Source organism: Rhinichthys klamathensis, unplaced genomic scaffold (assembly GCF_029890125.1).
Source record: "Rhinichthys klamathensis goyatoka isolate OS25496 unplaced genomic scaffold, OSU_Roscu_1.1 h1tg000006l_1, whole genome shotgun sequence".
Lineage (NCBI taxonomy): Eukaryota > Metazoa > Chordata > Actinopteri > Cypriniformes > Leuciscidae > Rhinichthys > Rhinichthys klamathensis.
Window position 1 is genome coordinate 2,545,689 of NW_026606559.1, and position 19,995 is coordinate 2,565,683.

Here is a 19,995-nt window from a genome sequence, read left to right on the forward strand (position 1 = left end):
AATGGGTGCTGAACACTATAAAAAGAGGCTATTCGCTACAGTTCGCTCGACGTCCCCGCCGTTATACGGCGCGCGTCGAGACGACGGTGGAAAACGAAGTATCTCATCTACTTCGAGCCGAGATAAGGAAACTTCTGAGCAAAGGTGCTATAGAACCTTTATCTCAAGCTCAGATCAAAGGGGGCCTACACAGCAGATATTTTCTGGTACCGAAAAAAGATGGAGGTCTCAGACCCATTTTAGATCTGCGACAGCTGAACAGAGCGCTTGTGAAGCGCCAGTTCAGAATGCTTACGACCAGGAAAATCCTCGCGCAAGTGCGCCACGGGGACTGGTTTATGTCAATAGATCTGAAAGACGCCTATTTCCAAATACAAATAGCGTCCCATCACAGGCGATACTTGAGATTCGCTTTCGAGGGCCAGGCATATCAATACACAGTCCTGCCGTTCAGCCTGTCCCTAGCACCTCGTACATTCACGAAGTGCATGGACGCGGCGCTCGCACCCCTGAGACTTCAGGGCATGCGAGTCCTGAACTACTTGGACGATTGGCTGATTCTAGCTCGATCACGATCTGAGCTCATAGAACACAGGGCCGCATTACTCGAGCACCTCGAGGAGCTGGGCCTCACAGTCAATTGGGCGAAGAGCTCACTGTCTCCCAGTCAGAAAATTTCCTTTCTGGGAACAGTGTTAGACTCGCTATCCATGACGGCACGCCTGTCACCAGAGCGCGGACTAAATATTCAGCGCGTCGCGAAATCCTTCCGCCACGGCTCGATAGTTCCGCTCAAAAGGTTTCAGAAAATGCTGGGGCTGATGGCCTCAGCGGCCTCTGTACTCCAGTGGGGCTTGCTTCGCATGCGCCCACTGCAGATGTGGCTGAAAGCGGGGGTTCCACCCAGGGCATGGACAGCGGGTCTGTTTCGCCTCAGGGTCAACCTACAGTGTGTTTCAGCTCTGGAACCTTGGAAAATAACCGACTGGTATCAGTCAGGTGTGAGTCTGGGGACCGCTTCGAGTGTGAAGGTGGTGTCTACGGACGCCTCCACCTCGGGGTGGGGAGCGCTGCTCGAGGGCAGACCGCTAGCTGGCCTGTGGTCAGAACGGGAAAAGCTCCTTCACATAAACTGCTTGGAGATGATAGCAGTCGACAAAGCGCTACGGCGTTTTTGTCCCCAGGTAACAGGCCACCACGTCTTGGTCCGGTCGGACAACATGTCAGTGGTGGCATACATAAATCGCCAGGGCGGCGTCAGGTCACGAAACCTTCACAGGCTGACGGAACGCCTCCTGGTCTGGGCTCAGCACAACCTGCTCTCACTGAGAGCAGCGCACGTGCCTGGTCACCTGAATGTGGGACCAGACAGACTGTCCAGGAACAATGTTCCAGCAGGGGAGTGGTCGCTGCACCCGCAGACGGTCCAGCTGCTGTGGAAAACGTTCGGCAGAGCACAGGTGGACCTATTCGCGTCCCACGAAAACGCTCATTGCCCGAAGTTTTTCTCGAAAAGCAAGGACGCGCTGGCTCATGTTTGGCCCCGCTGCCCCCTATATGCTTTTCCTCCTGTCTCGTTCCTGCCTCAGGTGTTGGAACGAATCAGGGAAAACGGATGCCCAGTGCTGCTCGTAGCCCCGCTCTGGACAAACCAGACGTGGTTCCCTGCCCTGATGCAGCTGACCAGCACTGCCCCATGGCCTGTACCATTGAGGAGAGACCTCCTCTCTCAGGCGGAGGGCTCGATTTGGCACCCTCGCCCGGAGCTGTGGTCCCTGCACGCATGGGCCATCAACGGGTACCCGCTAGCCTCCCAGAAGGAGTGTTAAACACGATCGCGCAGGCTAGAGCTCCGTCTACCAGGCGGCTCTACTCCTCGAAATGGTCTGTTTTCTCTGCATGGTGTCAAGCCCAGAGCTTTTCACCTGTGGAATGCGGGGTTTCGGAAGTGCTTTCCTTCCTTCAAGAGCTACTGGATAAGGGCAGGACCCCATCCACGCTCAAAGTATATGTGGCGGCCATAGCAACGTTTGCAAAACCGGTGTCTGGCCAGTCGCTGGGGAAGAACGACTTAATCGTGCGTTTCCTTAGGGGAGCTCGGAGGCTAAACCCTCCCAGGCCCCCTTCAGTCCCGACGTGGGACCTTTCCACGGTCCTGGAGGCCATGAAAGGCGCCCCGTTCGAGCCAATCCAGCCGGTGGACATGAAACACCTGTCGTTCAAAACAGTGTTTCTCATGGCTCTCGCTTCAGTGAAGCGCATAGGGGACTTGCAGGCGCTTTCAGTAAGCGCGTCATGTATGGAGTTTGGGCCTAATGACTCGAAGGTCATTCTCAAACCTAAGCACAGGTATGTGCCGAAATCCCTCAATACACCGTTTAGGGCCCAGGTAATTTCCCTGTCCGCCCTTCCGGTTCTCAATGAGGAGGAGGACGCGAGTCTCCTTTGCCCCGTCAGGGCATTAAGAGCTTATGTGTCGCGCTCGTCTGTTTTCAGACAGACTGAGCAGCTTTTCGTTTTGTTTGGCGGGCGCTCCAAGGGACTTGCCGCCTCAAAACAGAGCCTATCCAGATGGATAGTGGATGCCATTGCGCTCGCTTACACTGCAAAGGGCCTGCAGTGCCCCTTGGGTGTCAGAGCGCACTCCACGAGAGGCGTGGCCTCTTCGTGGGCATGGTCTAGCGGGGTTTCCCTGCAAGATATCTGTACGGCCGCGGGCTGGGCCTCGCCGTCTACATTTATAAAATACTATAACCTGGAGGTACCCGCCTTACAAGCTAAGCTTTTGGCGGTCTAAAATTCAGTGCTATCTGCCCCGCTGTGCGGCCCAGATGCTGAGTTTACTGCAGCCCCATGAGTGTTGACACACGTATGGCCACCCAGATCAGGGTGAAAGCTTTCACCCTGGCTGCGCGTTTTATTGTCATATGATAGCCCCGCTGGGTGCTATTTTATAAGGAATGACGCTTCCAGCCTCTCTTCCTCCACTCTATGTGAGTTTATGGTGATTATGCACTATATGAGCCCTGGGCTTCGGCCCCTGGGACTTTGGTGTTGGATCCCTGTAGGCACGGCGTGTTGCATTGTGTTCCCCTAGCGTAAGCTATTACGCAGTACGAGAGATACTCTCGTAAGAGAACGTACTCGGTTACTAACGTAACCTCGGTTCTCTCTAGAGAGGGAACGAGTACTGCGTATCTTGCCGTGCTTGGAATACGCTCTGGTTCGCTTCGGCGATGAAAACCAGCTTGTACCAGCCTAACGAGCATATTTATAGAGTGAGACCACGCCCTTTCTGGCGGGACGTGACGATATGGGCGCGAGTTGCCCCCATTGGTCATTACGTCACGCAGAGTCTCTCTCGATAGGCTGCTGCATTTGCCGCAAGAGCAGCCAATAGGCGCGCGAGCTGTCTCGCCTGTGTCTGCTTGCTGCTGCAAAGCGTTTTACATTAATAAAAAATTAAGGATAATTTTTGGCTTCAATATCTCGTGGAAAAGAGGTTTTCCCCTAGCGTAAGCTATTACGCAGTACTCGTTCCCTCTCTAGAGAGAACCGAGCTTACGTTAGTAACCGAGTACGTTTTACTTAATCTTTGCAATCTGGCAACCATGCGTACACGCTCTCTCTAGACTGCTGAAGAAGCGCGGATGATCTGAAAACAAAGAGAAAACAAGAAACCTGAAGCCTAGCGATCTCAATTAGAGATTTTCTGCTTAAATAAATTAAGTGTCATTCAGTCGGTCTGTGTTCTGTCATGAGCTGCTTGCGCTGTTTGCTGCGACTAAATCTGCTATCAAACCTTCTTAGTGATGATGAACTGCAAAAAAATCCAAACATGGATCTCGACTATAGCCTATTGAAGTGCAATAATTATGATGAAATGTTAAAATACATTTCTCAAATGACAACAATCGTTATGATTATAATTTTGAGCAAAATAATCGGGATTATCAATTTAACCATTATGCAGCATGGCGAAAATGCAACTAACTTCCTAACCATGCAACCGGTATTCACTTCTAAGTTAAAAGGTACATTAAAAGGTTTTTCTTCTTCTAATCTAAGAAAGTACAGGAATGAACATAACCACAAGTCTTGGCAACAGAGAGTAGAACTCAGCAAAAAAGCATGCCAAATGATTCAGCTGTGCCAAATATTAAATATGCTTTTTGTGAAAATAATGCAAACCAGAGTTCTGCTCTTTAAAGAGAACGACTCATTTGTATCCAAACAGAAGTCCAAAATTTTTTATATGACTTCTTACAACACAAGCTGGATGAAGTGGTTTGCCATCACATCAATCACTCATCAAAGATAAGCAGAGTAAATGGGAAATGATATGTGTTGAAATGAGAACTTCCTTCTGAACCCGTCATAACGAGGACAGTGTGAACTTATGGGAAATGAGTCACTGATCAGTCTTCGCAGAATTACTGTGCAGACACACGCTAAGTTGACATCTAAGGAAAAGCAAAAAGGGATATATTTAACCATTAACACATTGAGAAGCTTAGAAATGGAAAAGAGGAACCAAGCTAAAAGGAAAAAAGTGATGGTCTACATTGAGGCAGCACATCTGTAGGAGACGAATTCAAGAAAAAAACAATTGATGAAAAAATATTGTCAGACAAAAAAGCAGAGAGCTTTAAAGAGGGTCTGAAGTTAAAGTTAAAAGTATGGGACCTACACTGAGGGGTGGTCTGTACATGATTGTAAGAGGCATCCTGGAAGTCCTCCCTAAAGGAAGGGGAAAGGTTGGAGGTGACCTGGGACACTCAATATAGCCAGTAGCTCTTCCCCCGGTATTTTCTCTCACCAGCTTTGCAGTCTTTAATAAGAATTAAAGTCTGCGTGAACCAGAAATTGCAACTGACTTTGCTTCAGTGTTTGTCTCGTTTTTCTTTTAGCAATTGATGGCTAACACCTGTCTATGTTAATAATTCTGTGAGTATGAGGATCTTTAGCAGTGGGACACTCCTATTCTGTCGTTACATATAGCTGGTCTGTTACTCAGATACATCAGCATTTTTTAGTCCAAGAACACTCAGCTCCAGTAAAAAAAAAAAAAAAAAAAAACTCCCTGAATGTTTTTTCACCCGTTTGAGTAATCCACCTAATTAGAATGCTGGGCTAATTACCAAACACTTCAATGCATAAATAAACTGGGTTATTTTAGGGGTAGAAAACAGATAGAAATTGAGCCAGAACCTCTTTCCAGTACTGGTTTGATGATATTCAAAGGACATTTGCAGTTCCTCTGTATGCATAACCTTAACCATAATTCTCTCTTTAAAGATGAATTTTCTCTTTAGAAGAATAAAATATGAAAGATGCTGTTTGCTTAAGCATTTATTTCCTGTGTTGCATAAGAGTGAACAGGAAAGGAAAGAAAGGACATAGAAAGGACAAAGATCACATTGAAGAAGCTACAGAGTTCAATAACTGAGCACAAAGGTGCACTAGTCAACTATACCAAGAGCACAACACTGGCCTGCATAAGACTGGACCATTTAGTCCTGAAGAATGATTGAAAGCATATCAAAACAGCTTACTAGTGAACTGATTGCAAAGTAACAACATCAAAGTTTTTAGTCAAATTTGGAGGGATCAAATCACTGGCCAGTGGCCACTTCGCAAAAAGTAAAGCATGGTGGTGACAGCATCATGTTGTGGGTCTGCTTTTATTAGGACGTATTATTAAATAGAACAATGACTTTTTAGAAAGTTAATCTCTAGGACAACGATCCCAAACACAAAATCAAAGTATCACTGGAGTGTCGAACATAAAGGTGAATGTCCTAAAATGGCCCAGTCAAAGCCTTGATCTTCATCCAAATTAGAATCTGTGGCTCTTCTGAAGACAGTTGTATAAATGCCTTTTGACCAACCTGAACAAACTGGAAGAATACCCAAAATAGGCAAAAAATACACCAAAACAGTCTGCAATGCTGCGATGTACGTACTACAAAAGACTGCCATTGCTGCAAACAGTGACCTTACCACATTACACTGTGTTTGCATGCACAGTTTTAATCAAGCTACATTAGTATTTTGTATAGTTCAGGTAAAGTTTATGTCTGTCTCTTTGTCTATACAAAACACAATGCATAAACTAAAATTTGAAGCATTAAAATACACGTCACTTCTGTCTTTTGGAGTAAGCGCTCAACGCCATGGCCAGTTGTAGTCTGCTTATACATGCTGGATGAAGCGGAACTCCAATTGCCTTTTCAGGTCTGTTAGTCCAACTTCTCAAAATCTGGACTGATTTCAGTTAAAGCGCTTACATGACATAAAAAAAATTGCTTTTAGTCCGTGAACATTTAAAGTGCATGTAAACGCATTTACTAGGGTGTTAGGCTTGAATACTGAAGCAAACAACACATCAGTGTTCTGTTTTTTGTTCTATCAATTTTCTATTTTTTAATATACTGCATTGTAACATTTAAACAATCAGTTAGTTTCATTTTTTTGGAACAAAATGCCAGGGTTCAGAGATTGGGGTAAGGGTTTTGCAATGCCCTGTATACATTATCAATGCTATATACAAAGCACAACTCCAGAGACTGAGGTAGTCAGCTTATGAGTCATTTGGATGTACCGGAATAAATCGAGGAGCAGAACAACATGAGTGGAGTTACATCAGTCGTGACGTGACATCTAAATGTTTACTCATTATCTTGTCCCTCTCCTGTGGAGGTTATCTTGAAGCCAGCAGGAGTTTAAAGAGAAACAATGTTTGTGGGGTGTTTTGAGAAGCGATGGGACAGCATTCAGTAAGTAATATATCAGTCTCAGTAATGCCAGTTCAGCAACTAACAGAACAAAAGCTCCATTCAATTGCTATAGGATGCGTGTCCACTCATGCTGTTGTTATATGTATTTATTACACGGCTCTTTGGAATAGTTGATTCTGATTGGTCAATCGTGCCATCCAGCGGTATGTTATTACCAGATAACAACCGCACAAAACAGTTAACACAGGCTCATCCGGGTTGTCAGCAGCACTATACGCTTGCTGGAAGTTTTGCTTTTGGTGAGCTAATAAAATATTAAAACTCAGTCGAATCAATATTTTGTGTACAGTTATTTAACTATGCCATCCAGTATCGTGGACTCGCTCTCTCTTGTTTCATACAAACGCAGCTGCTGCCATTTTGTGACTATTGTTTTGTACACTGTTGGATTATAGGATAACAAACAGGTACGATTTTAAAACAGTTTAATCTGAAATCAATATCTCTTATCCCCATAATTATTTACGTGGCAAAATTCTGTGTAATAAGTGGTGTGACTGTACCGTATCCCTTAGATATCCATCTAGTTTAAACTTGACGCGCTAGCAACTGCTCTCTCCGCAGAAGCTTTGCGTTTAAAGAGCTAATAAAATATTTAGACTCAGATCAATATTTTGTGTCTAATTATTTACTTATGTGGCAAGTAGCCATGTAATAAGCGGGATAATGTACATCCAGCCGGTTGTTATCTGAGAATAACCCCCTTCAGGCTGATGGAAGACACCTCCGCTTCGTGTCGTGGTCCTCATCACCCTGTCTGGGTTTATTCTCAGATAACAACCGGCTGGATGTACATTATCCCTTACTTGGTCTTGGCAGAATAGATCTGCTACGCTGCTGCTGATTACTGCTGTTGATGTAGGTCATTGCTACAATATATATATATATATATATAATAAAGGGTAATACAAACTTAAATAAGTTATATTATATCAATTTAATAAAATAATTTCCCTGCTCCCTGCTGTCAAGAAAAGGCAGTTAAGAACTGAAAATATCTAAAGCGTTTGTCAAGCATATTCACTTTCAAAATCTGCAAAAATCATGGAGGTTTCTGTCATTTAAATGACCACAAAAATTACTTGAATATTAGCTCATTAGACATGATAATCTGAATTACTGTGATGAATGAGCTCAGTGATAAAGCAGTGTAGTAATGCTTGTACCAAGGCCACAGTGGGGAGTTTTTGATCTTTAGATTAGAATGGCATTTTCTTAACAGTAAATTCATACAGATTGTAAACTATATGCTGGAAAGATTTAAGAGTATACATTTTCTACCCCCCTTCTATCGCCCCACTGACTGAGTGGCCTGGCTGTTATCTAAATCAAACCTAATAAAGCTTTTTACCAATAAAGATAAAAACAAAACCCCTGCTATGAGAGGCCAAAGTGTGATGGGTCTTCTACTTTCCTAAGGCCGGTCAGTGGGTGTGGCTAGGAGGCTCATCAAGGAAACGATGTCCACATGTTTTTCCCTCTATAAAAGCTTAGGCTACGTTCACACTGTCAGTCTGATTTGAATCGGATCTAATATTATTATTGATGTATCGCAACTGTTCAGATCCGATTTGTGTGTCCAAGCAGCTCTTTCGTTTTCTGGAATATCTGCATTGGTTTCTATGGCAATGATGTTGCGTTGGTAGGCATAAGCCAACAAACGCAACATGGTGGGGTTTGCAATAGAGATATTGAGCCGTGCGCTGGACTACGCATCTTCTGAGGCAGCGGCAGAACCGGGGGCTGGTATGCACAGCTTTTTTCCATGCTGTTGTCTCCATTATATTGTCATTTTCTGCTCGTCCGGCACTTTGCAACAACACAGCTTTGTTTCGGCAGCGACATTCACCATGTTTCCTATAACAAAATCTGACGTTTGCATTTTAAGTGGCGTGAGAAAGTCACATAAACCACGCGAAATCCGATCAGATCAGTCAGACTGAAACGGATTTCCAGAAATGAGATTTGAATAGGATTTCAAACCACATATGGATGTAGCTTGAAACGGATTTGTAAAAATTGCATTTCATGTGATTTTCTTGCTGTTCACATTAGCTAATTCTGATCGGATTTCAATCGGATATGCATAGAAATTGGATTTGGACTGACAGTGTGAACGTAACCTTACCCCTTATTTACACTGCACGTGTCTGTGGCACGATACGGCTGTGACACGGACAGGGGCGTAGCAACCGGGGGGGACGGGGGGGACACGTCCCCCCCACTTTTAGAAACAGGTGATTCTGTCCCCCGCATTTTTTTTTACTCCGCGCCAATATTTCCGCCCGTGTTCTCTGATTTGTTACTTAGACTTGAGTGAGCTAACATTCAGCCAATCACAGCGCGAAGCAGCTATTGGGCGCGTCTGCCATGAGCTTCAAATCTTTTGTTGCTCTTGCGAATTTTCGTCTTTGTTTAGTCGCTTTGCTGTTTGGCCGTCTAATGCACCCCAGAAAAAAAGCAGAGGACTACATCATTTTTTTTCAAACACACACTGTTACAGTATGTCGCGATGACATGAATCACACGTAAAGTTTCCTTATTATGATTTAACCTACTGTAACGCTGTAAGAAGTGTAAGACAACAGAACCCGTATGGACCTCGTCACGTCGCGCCGGATTGTGCCGAGTGTGTGTTAAATGCTCTCCTACCTGTTGCTTTGGATAAAAGCGTCTGTTAAATGAGACATAACAGATTATTCCCAGCAGGCACACAACGTCATAAGACGTTGATATTTGGTTAAATTTTGGTTGCGACGTCGGGTGACCAAAATTCAATGTAAATTCAACATCTAATGTCAATGTTAAATTGATGTCCAATACCGAATACATTGATTTAGGTTTTATTGATATATTTTTTTATAAAATGTCTGTTGTATAAAATTACTGTAGGCTATATGTAATCTGTTATACTCATTGAACACTTTTTTTGGTCCAACTGTTAGTAAGATAAAAGTTAGGCCTATTGTTCAAGTGTAGTTTAACTGAAATATTGTAAATATCATAAAATATCTTTATTTCATAAAAATAAAGTATAGATGTCCACAGTTGTCTGAAAGTCCCAAGTCCTGCAATATTTTTTTTATTTCGAGTATGATTTCACAAAAATAGGTTGCTGTAAACTATCATGGCATGTTCCCAAATTTGGCACTAGGGTGCTGTAAAATGCCAATTGCTATTCCATCTAGAATTTATTATTATGAACATCAACTTTCAGTCCCTCCAGAAAAACGCGATTATGCGATCGCATGATTCAATAATCAGCCAAAGTCCGCATATTTATGCGGGGGCATTTTTTCAAATAGGCCTACGCCGCACTTTTGCCGTATAAATTGCCGATTTCCACGCAGAATATGCGGGGCTTGTATGATTTCATAATCCCCGCATTTTTGTTGCAAAAAAAAGTCACATATATCTTAGCAGAAAGTTGAAAAATGTTGCGTTTGCTTCACACGAGAGCAGCCGTTTCCCCCTGTTGCCATGGGAACGTTATGAAGTGACGTAATTACGCGACATAAACATCATTGAAAAAAAAAACTGTAAAACAGGAAACATTTTTTTCATATTTTATTTATTCATTTTTACTGAAGTTGTAGCATATTCCTTTTGTAAAGCTACAGAACTTGTTTGACTCATCAATGTTTTGTAAGTTTGAGCCATGTGTTTATTAAGGTCTGAAATAAAACAAGATTAAATATTCCAGCACTTTCTGTGATGTAGTATGTTTGCTTATCATAGGAAGTAATAAGAAATAGCTCTTTACATTAAGGTAGTAGCCTAGTGAGAACAGGGTGTTGGGGAATCACTTTTTCTCTCTTTTTCATCAAACCGCAGTTTTTGTAAGTTCCCGCAATTTCATCACATAAAATTGCAAATATCCTGCATATTCCATCGCCGCATAATCAAGGATTTTTGCCCGCAACAATCACAAAAAAACTCCGCATTTTTCTGGAAGGACTGACCTTTGGGTCACATCACCACACCATTTTGTCCCCCCCACTTTTATAATGGCTGCTACGCCCCTGGACACGGATACCGGAGCTGATCGCGTCCTCTAGTCAATGCTTGTGTTTACACCAGCCGCGATGCGGCGCGTTTCAGAAGCGGCTCTCTGCGCCGTTTCGCTAAAGATAGGCGCCGAGTCTATTTTCGACGGACGCCGCGTCTAAGCCGCACCGAATACAAAATAAAAGTAAAAAAACACTGTCAATTTCAAAATAAACACCATGTGCAGACTCCATTGTATTGCACGCCAATATATCCTTGGTAGAAACCATAGACGTAGAAACCCAAAAATCAAGAAAAAACACGTCGGACAGGCAAATCACGTGGTCTCGCGCATCCATTTGGTTTTGGTTCTGAAATGCTCCTGGTGTGCACCCTATGGTTGGCACCACATGGAGGACGGAACAAAACCTCGTCGAAGCCGTAACGCGCCGCAGACGTGTGCACTGTGCAGTGTAAATAAGGGGTTAGGCTTTGCTAGTGTTGAAAGAGCTTGCTTCTGGTTGATTTGTGTTTGATTTTGGCTTTGTTTGTTTGTTACTTGCTTTTGTTATTTGTTTTGGAGTATTTAGTTTTCTATCTTTGATAGACTAACATCCATGCACCAGACAGACACTACAGATGACCATGTTTTTGTCACAGTGGTGTTTGGGTTAGTTTGTTTTCATTTGGACTTGTCTGCTGGAATTCACATGTCATCTTCACTGTCATTGTCAGTTCAGCTGTATCACCTGTGTTCTGTTAATCAATGTCATCTGTGTTTGCATTTAAGTTCCGTCTGGTCAGTCAGTCTTTGTCTGATCTCAGTTGTATATAGTGCGTGTTGCTGCCTGTTCTGCTGTCCTATATTTTTGATCATCATTAAACCTTTGTGTTGAAAAGATACCTTCATCTTGTTTTGTCTTTCTGCAACCACCCGTGACAGTTTTAGTTTTTATTATATTTTTCTATTTATGTTAATAAATGTCTTGCAAATAAATTTTTGCAAACCAACTCATTATGTCCTCCATTCATTTGTCACGGCTTTGAGTCAGTCATGACAAAAGTGAAAGGGAAATGGACATGAATTATAAAATCTACTGTGTTAAAGAGTTTTTTTTTTTTACTATGCTGACTATTCTTAATCCTGTCCTAAATATTTTAAACAATGTTATTAAATTGAATTATATTTAGATTCATATCCATTCGTTATTTTTCTATTTACAGTTCCCTCGATCTGCTTGCATTAAAAAGCTTGCTGAAATATCTACAGTACATATACTGCATAAAGTATTCCTTGTTAAAAGAAGCTGGGAATGTGGCTCACTGTGTTTTGGTTTGATCCAGTGAGAGTGGAAATAAGAGACAAGGAAAGAGAAAATGGTATTTTACCTTTATGCTGTCCTCTGGGGTTTAACCCATTAAGGCAACTGGGTTAAGCAGCATTTTACACCAACTATTTTAAAATGGCACTGCATTCAACCCTGAAGTCAGGTGCTACAGTAACCCTTAAATGTATAACGTGTGAAACAATGCGGTGCTCGAATGTTAGGCCAACTTGTTTAGCAACAAACAAGCAATCATAAACTAACCAACGCTCATTCCATTAAATATTCAATATTTCATCCAAAGATAGACAAGCTGTTAATAAACCAGGTTGTGTTTCATGCTGTTTTCCAATCAATGTTATTAACCTTAATGAATATGCAAATATATGATGTTATAAATGTCCTAAAATTCAAAACCTAAATACTAGGGATGCACCCGATACTGCGCTCTGACACTACTAATTAAAGGTTCTCTAAGCGATCCTGGGTGACGTCACTTCTTGTTGACGTTCAAACTATTGTCAAACAAAACGGAGGCTAGCTAGACCCTCCCTCCTCCTCATCCGCACACTAACCCCCCAAACCACACCCCCAAACCCTTCTTGTCGGTCATTGGCTGGAACAGTTTGTTATGTTTCGGGGAGTGGGTCGCCGCAGTTTGTTTTTGTTGCTGTTTCACGAGTTCACACTTACAAATGATCAGAGAATAGATGGTTATGCGTATTTGGCGTGCTGTCCGGGGGGAGGGCTCCGAGCTCGGAAATTGGGCCCGAACCCAGAGTACTCCCCCCGTATCTCTGTTTAGGAAGATAACTAGGCAAGTGTGAGGAGATGGGGTGGTGGAGGGATGCTGAAAACTGTCGAGGAATATGGGTGAGTCGACTGAGTATATTTCTAGGCTTTACTCGTGCTGATTGAGTGGACCTGTTGATTACTGATTGCTGACAGCTGGCTGGAATGACTTGATTGTTTGATCATTAGAACGTTTTCCTCCCGAACCTTGTTAATAAAACATCAATTGTGGAGCCTGGGGTGTCTGCAGAGACCGCGTTTCTTTACAGTGTGTTCAGGGGACAGGCAGCCAGCGGATAGTGAGGAGATGTTTGCTGTATGTGACAAAAAATTGTTGGCCTAAAAAACGTGTGAGATCGCTTAGAGTAGGGCTGGGGTAAACGATTATTAATTAAACGATTAGTCTGTCGATTATTTTATCGATTAGTCGACTAATCTAACGACTAATTGAACGATTCTTTTTTGTAACATGGAAATTGCAGGAGTGCACATTCAATGCACAACAATTTTGATCTGGTTCTTACAGAGTATCTACACTGTAAAATGTTTGGTAGGCTACTCAAATGAGCCCTATCACACTTGGATGTGGTGCTCATTTTAATGTTTTCAGTGCTCATAAAAAACATCCGGACTGATTTTGTTGACGGGGGTGGGGTTTACATGCGCTTCATAAGGCACACACGCACATTTGCACACACACGCGCAAGGTCTCTCGCTCTCTCCCTCGCTGCGCGCGCTACACGGTTTGGAGCTCGCGAGCTCTAGATTCCGGGAGATTTTAACTAATTTGCGGTCATCAGGGAGCCGCTATCACTATGCGGGAGACTTGGGATGTCAACTCCATTTGACAAAGAGCGCAAATAACGACACCTTTACGTTTGGGACTAAATTTGAAGTATTCCCATACCTTCGATGATTTACTGCGAGCTGGGTTTTTTTAGGACTTTTTCTTTTGTTGGGACTTTTGCATGGCTTTGTTGTGAATTCTGTGAAGAGGTTGCTGTTTCGTCCTCGATTCTGCAATGTTTCGGTCTCCCACGTGTGTGTGGCGAGCTGTACCGCCGGGAACGGTGCAAAAAAATAAATACATAAATAAATAAAGAAGCGTCGACAAAAAAATATGACGTCGACGAATTTTTGACGTCGAAGCGTCGACGTCATCGACGCGCCGCTACAGGCCTAGCTTAGAGCACCTTTAAAATGCTCTGATACCAACAACCGATACCACGCAGCGTGTGTACAGTGTTTGTGTCCCGACAAAGAAACACCAACAGCAGCATAACAGCAAAATATAAACCAGTGTCTGTGATATTTCTTTCCAGAAGTCATGACTGATAAAATGTCATAGTCACACAAACGTCAATGCAGGCGTCTATAGTTGTTGCGGTCTCTGGGTGCTTTTGTTACTTTTCCGCCTCTTACATTCATTTTACAACAGTCAAACAATGGCCAACTAGTGGAAGAACTAAGTATCACAAAAAAAAAATAATCAATGCGCATGTGTGATCTGAGTGTATGGAGTATGCGCAGGTAAAAAAAATGTGGGCTATGTGTATATGGTGTGCACACACTATGCTGATGGCAGAATTTTGTCACACACACTATACGCATACTTTACTGAATGTGTAAAAAAAAAACAAAGTATACTTTGGCCTTTATTTGTACGTTGAAAACTGTTTAGTGTATATTACCAGGGACATCTTGGCCGGGGGCTGGTATGTTGTGCTCTCAGAAATCAGTGACGTGTTATAAAGTTGGCCTGGAGCTGAAACTCGATATACTGGTCTTGTTTACCTGTTGTTCCCCCTCTAAAACTCTAGATTCAATATTAAACAATTAAGTGTTAGTGAGTGAGTGAGTGAGTGAGTGAGTGAGTTGATGTGAAACTCAGCATGCGCTTTTAGACATGCAGCTTCTGGTGTCAATTTAACATTATCTTTCCATTTATAGGTCATGTGTTGAACAGCATCTGCAATTTGCCAGCTTAAGGAGCAATAATAATGCTGGAAAAGTTAAAGCTAATACTTTGGCTAGTTTCTGTTAACAGTACTGCATTTTACATTAATTTTTTTATGGATATCTCCAGGAACAGATTGTTACATTACCTATTCCACTATTACGGTTATTTTCCATCTCTTCCATTTTTAGCTCCATCTCTAGCACTGGGTCTTCGGGTGTTGGATCCTCTGAACTTGGACCTGGTTTTTGTTCTGGCATAGTGAGAGGAGCTGCTTCTTCCTTGTGCTCAGGCTCTGGTTCAGGTTCTAGTGAAGATGTGGTGTATGCAGCTATCACATGAGCCTGATGTGTGATAGGTTCTTCAGCAAGACTGCTGCTACTGGATCCTGCAGCTGCATCATCACCGCTGGAGCTACTGCAGATGGACCTGGCCGGCTCTGAATCCTCAATACTATGGCTTAGATCAGAGTCATCAGCTGGAGTTGAGGCTCTGGGAGAAGGCAGCAGGGTCTTTTCAACTGGCAAGGGGTTGCAGGGAGCCCGCACAGGTGCAGTAGGCACAGAGGTGGAAATAACTGGCTCGGGTGTACTGGGGGGCGGTGTGGGTGGAGGTGCTGGAGCCTTCCGCTTCTTTAGCTGGTTGTATGAGGACGGAGAGCCAAGGTTTATCTATAGGGGGGACAGAAGACAAATGTAAATGTTTAAATGTATGGTACTTCAGGGTGGTTTTAGGGTGTTGCTATGTGGTTGATAATATGTACTGAGTGTTTTTTTCTTACTGATGTCATTACTAGAATGTTGTGAGTGCATGGGTGTTGCTTACTATCTTAAGCAAAGGCACTCTATGTCTCTGTTTACGCATGGGACAAACATGCTTTTGATGCAAGTGTATCAGACTTGTCCACCATACAAGCCCGGTGAAAATGCACCCAAGGCACATTTTTGGTGGTCTAATTTGGAACACTACTATTTAAAAGATTTGTTTAAACTTGAATTAAGCAAGGATGGATTAAATTGATCAAATGTGACAGTTAAGATGTTTTTCGTTGTTAAAAAAAAAAAAATTCAAATAAATGTTGCTCTTTCTATTAATAAAATAACTGTTGCGCTGCTTCCCCGAGGGGTCGCTATGGGGATTGCCTCCGGCATGACAGGTGTCTAAAGCATGCGTCTAAACACGACAATGAACTTGACACTGGCAGGCAGCAGCCTATGACATCACCACTGGTGTGACTGATTCTAAAAGGGCACCTGTGAAATACATCATCCTCTTTCTTGACTTCAGGAGACTGTTGGTTTGTACATGTGTGAGGAGCATGCGTGTTTGTGCGCATTGCGAGGATTTCTCAATGAAAAGCTCTGCTCGTGCCGTCCCTATTCTTGAGGGATGTGTTTTTTTGTTTTGTTTTTTGGGTGGAATGCTGTCAACTCTCCTAAGAAGCGGGATGCGCTAGGTATGATATGTACACAAGACTGACAACAGTAGACAGGCAAGGAGCTTTTTCTTTTCTGGACATAGTGTATTCGTCCTATGAGCTCAGCCATAGGCTAAGTGATTAGGCTCTTTGTGAGCCTCCTTGGCTGCTGTGAACATCACTAGGCCTCCTTTCGCTATAGAGTTTTTTTTTAAGGCCTCCGCTCCCCCAGAGCTCCGCTAGGAAAGCAATTGTTAGTTTTAGGCTCTCTGTGAGCCTCCTTACAAGATAGCCTGAGTGTGGGGTGTTGTTAGGTCTCCTCTTCTTTTGGAGAGTTGACATGCTGAGGCCTCCGCTCCTAGAGCTCGGCTAGGCATTAAGGTATTATGCTAGGTTGATAGGCACTCTGGGAAGCTCTTTGGCTACTGACCTCAGTGTGGAGTGTTGCTAGGTCTCCTTTCATTATGAGAGTCATTGTATTGAGACCTCCACTCTGCGGAGCTTCGCAGGCCAGTTAGACTGAGTTTTTAGCTCTTTCTGAGCTTTCTCGGTACTGCCCTTGGGTTAGAGTGTTGCTAGGCCTCTTGTTTGAAGCCTCCACTCTTCAGGGCTTCCTGAACAGAAGTCCTGAAACGCTGCGTCCCTTTGCCATGCTTGTGGTATTCCTGCACACATCTCCTTGAGACAAGAAGTGGATGACGTATTTCACAGGTGCCCTTTTATACTCACGGTCACACCAGTGGTGACGTCATAGGATGCCGCCTGCCAATGTCAAGTTCATTGTTTGTTTAGACTCATGCTTCAGACAACTGTAATGCCAGAGGCATTCCCCATAGCGACCCCTAGGGGACGTAGCGTCTCGTAACCATGGTTACATGAGTAACCTGAAACGTTTTCAACATTGATAATAATAAGAAATGTTAGCATTTTATCATGATTTCTGAAGGATCATGTGACCCCAAGTGTATAAATGCAAATGCATTTTTTGTTATCCACATTCAGCTATATAAGTGAAATATAATGATACTAAAATCTAATCTATACATCACTTTGATGGACTGAGTTATTACTGTAATCCGTTGTGTTGTGGTTGCTTTGCTTGGTTGATTGCCTCCCAATTTAAAAAAAACAATACACAATTATTAATGTAATAATTTCACTGGATTATACTTGGAAGTTGTTTTTTTTCCCCAAAGAGAGCACTTTAAAAAATGTCTCCCCTTTTCTTCACATCTTGTGTGAAGATCCAATGTAAATTCCAGGTGTAAAAATGGCCTACAATATTTTGGTCTCTGTATATGACTTGAGTCCCTGCAAGTCTAATCATCTAGGAAAGTATTAACACATCATTCTTCAACAAAATCCCAAACCATAAGTATAGAAAATAGCAACAGTGAAGCTTCCGTTAACAAGCACTAATATAGAAGGCAAAAATGCTTCATCAGTTGCAAATGTAACTGAAAGTAAATAAAAGACAAGCAACTTGCCCAGAGATGGAAGAGATATAATAGAAGGATGTAAAGTTCCTTTGGGGTCAATTCTAGATCATAGAACAAGATATAGTACGTAGAATAAATATCATGAAGGGTGAATTACAGCCCTGCAGCGCAGATGTAATCAGATTTCTGGCAAATTCAGAACATTGTCAGAATGGAAAAACAAATTAAATAAACTCGATTTTGGTAACACTTTATAATAACTACACGCTAATAATCATTAGTTAAGCATGAGTAAACAGTTAATTCATCATTCATAAAGCATTAATAGACATTAATAAGCAGTTTATAAATACAGCTATAAATGCTTTCTTCTTGATTTACAAGCATATCTATAATTTATTTAATAATTGTATTTTCATCCTTTATTAATGATCAATTTATTATTTCTAAATGATTAATTGCATTTTTTATAAACCAGTTATTTAAGAGTTTTCAGTGGTTCACAAGATTACTTAGAACGTGTAAGTAAATGATTAATAAACTATTTAAATGTACATTCATACATCTTATTATTCAGACATATAGTGATGGTTACTTAGTGTGTTAATAAATGCTTTATTAACATGTATTTAAGCTGTAATTCAGGGTTAATTCGGGTAGTTATAAAGCATTTAGTAGTGGTCAGTTAACTATGTTTGTGAGCTCATCTAACGTGAGGACTATTCATGCCTTGTAAAGCATTTATAAAGGAGATTTAAAGGCTGTTAAATATTTTTATGTTCTGTATCACTGTGTTGTGTTTGTTACATTTTACTGTTTAGAAGATTGATGCGCCTTTAAATCTCCTCTATAAATGCTTTACAAGGCATGAATAGTCCTCACTTTAGATTAGCTCACAAAATAATTAACTGACCACTACTAAATGCTTTATAACTACCTGTATTTACTACATTTACTTACACTTTCTAAGTGATCTTATGAATAACTGACAACTCTTAAATAACTGGTTTATAAATAATGCTATACTTCATTTAGAAATTATTAATTGATCATTAACAAAGTATGAAAATACAATTATTAAACGCATTATAGATATGCTTATAAATCAAGAAAAAAAAGTGTTTATAGCTGTATTTATAAACTGCTTATTAATGTCTATTAATGCTTTATAAATGACGAATTAACTGTTTACTCATGCTTAACAAATGATTAATAGCATGCAGTTATTATAAAGTGTTACCTCGATGTTCAAAGACAAAAAATTATAGATAGTAAAAAGAAGCCACTCTCCCTTTAAAAGGGGCAATTTTCTGCCTTTTTTAAATCACCTTGCATTGTACTGATTGGTAAAGCACAGCTTTGCCGAGTGCTACAAGTTGGTAAGGAAATACAAAAATTCACGCTAGTATTTAAGAATCGAATAGCTGTAAACATCGTAATTTCTAAAAAAAAAACTGCTGTACTGTACATGAATCAGCTTGCTTTGGCATGTCGAGACACCAGCAGTCAGCCTAAAAGACTCCAGTACTATTCCATGTATGAACCAATAAATCAAAAACAAGCTACAGTATGTTGGAAATGAACAAGACTAGGAGGAATGTTCCTGGGTCCATGCATGCACAAATGTGGGTCAGGGGTGAGAAAAACATTGAACTACATGACATTCACACTCTGTGTGTTGAGGACAAAAGAAATGGGTCAACATTGACTGTTATAGCATTTGTTTAACAATTGCCTCCCTTTTGTAACTATTCATGTTCCGCTACTTCAAATCAATTGCAGCAGTTGATGCTTGTTCTGTGAACCCAACAATGATTTGGTGAACCTCAGTAGCATATGTGACAGAACACAGTAGTAACTTATATACATGAACTAAGATTAATAAATGCTTTAGAACTTGTGACCTCTTGTGAACACACATTGTTTCCAGTTGTTTCCGGACGGCCCGTTTTCACTGTTGCAGAGCGGTTTCCTGTCTGCCTGAGAGAATTGCGTTTTTAGCTCTGTATAGCTTTGTTTTAAAACCCTATGTTCTATCTTGGCTGACATGTATATTGCTTAATATAATTTAATCATTATAATATATCTGATATTATCTAATATTGTCTGTCACATTGATCGGACATCGCTAGTTTTAATCTAAATCGCTATCGCTAGCACAACACGCTAGCATTTTGCTAGCCTATTAACCTGCCATCCGTGCTTACCGTTTCTTTCTCTCACGCATTTTGCGAGTCCATCAAACAACTGTGGTGAGTTGGATCAGTAAACAAACACG

General features: G+C 41.8%; 1 protein-coding gene across 7 annotated transcripts in view; it reads right to left on the minus strand.

Annotated features, from left to right (window-relative positions):
- The window catches only part of cobl (cordon-bleu WH2 repeat protein), a 166,456-nt gene that overhangs the window by 41,264 nt on the left and 105,197 nt on the right, over window positions 1-19,995 (minus strand). For all 7 annotated transcript variants that reach the window (XM_056257486.1, XM_056257468.1, XM_056257511.1 and 4 more), the window contains one exon: window positions 15,010-15,532. In XM_056257486.1, coding sequence (XP_056113461.1) covers window positions 15,010-15,532 — 523 coding nt within the window. The remainder of the gene's footprint in view (window positions 1-15,009; window positions 15,533-19,995) is intronic.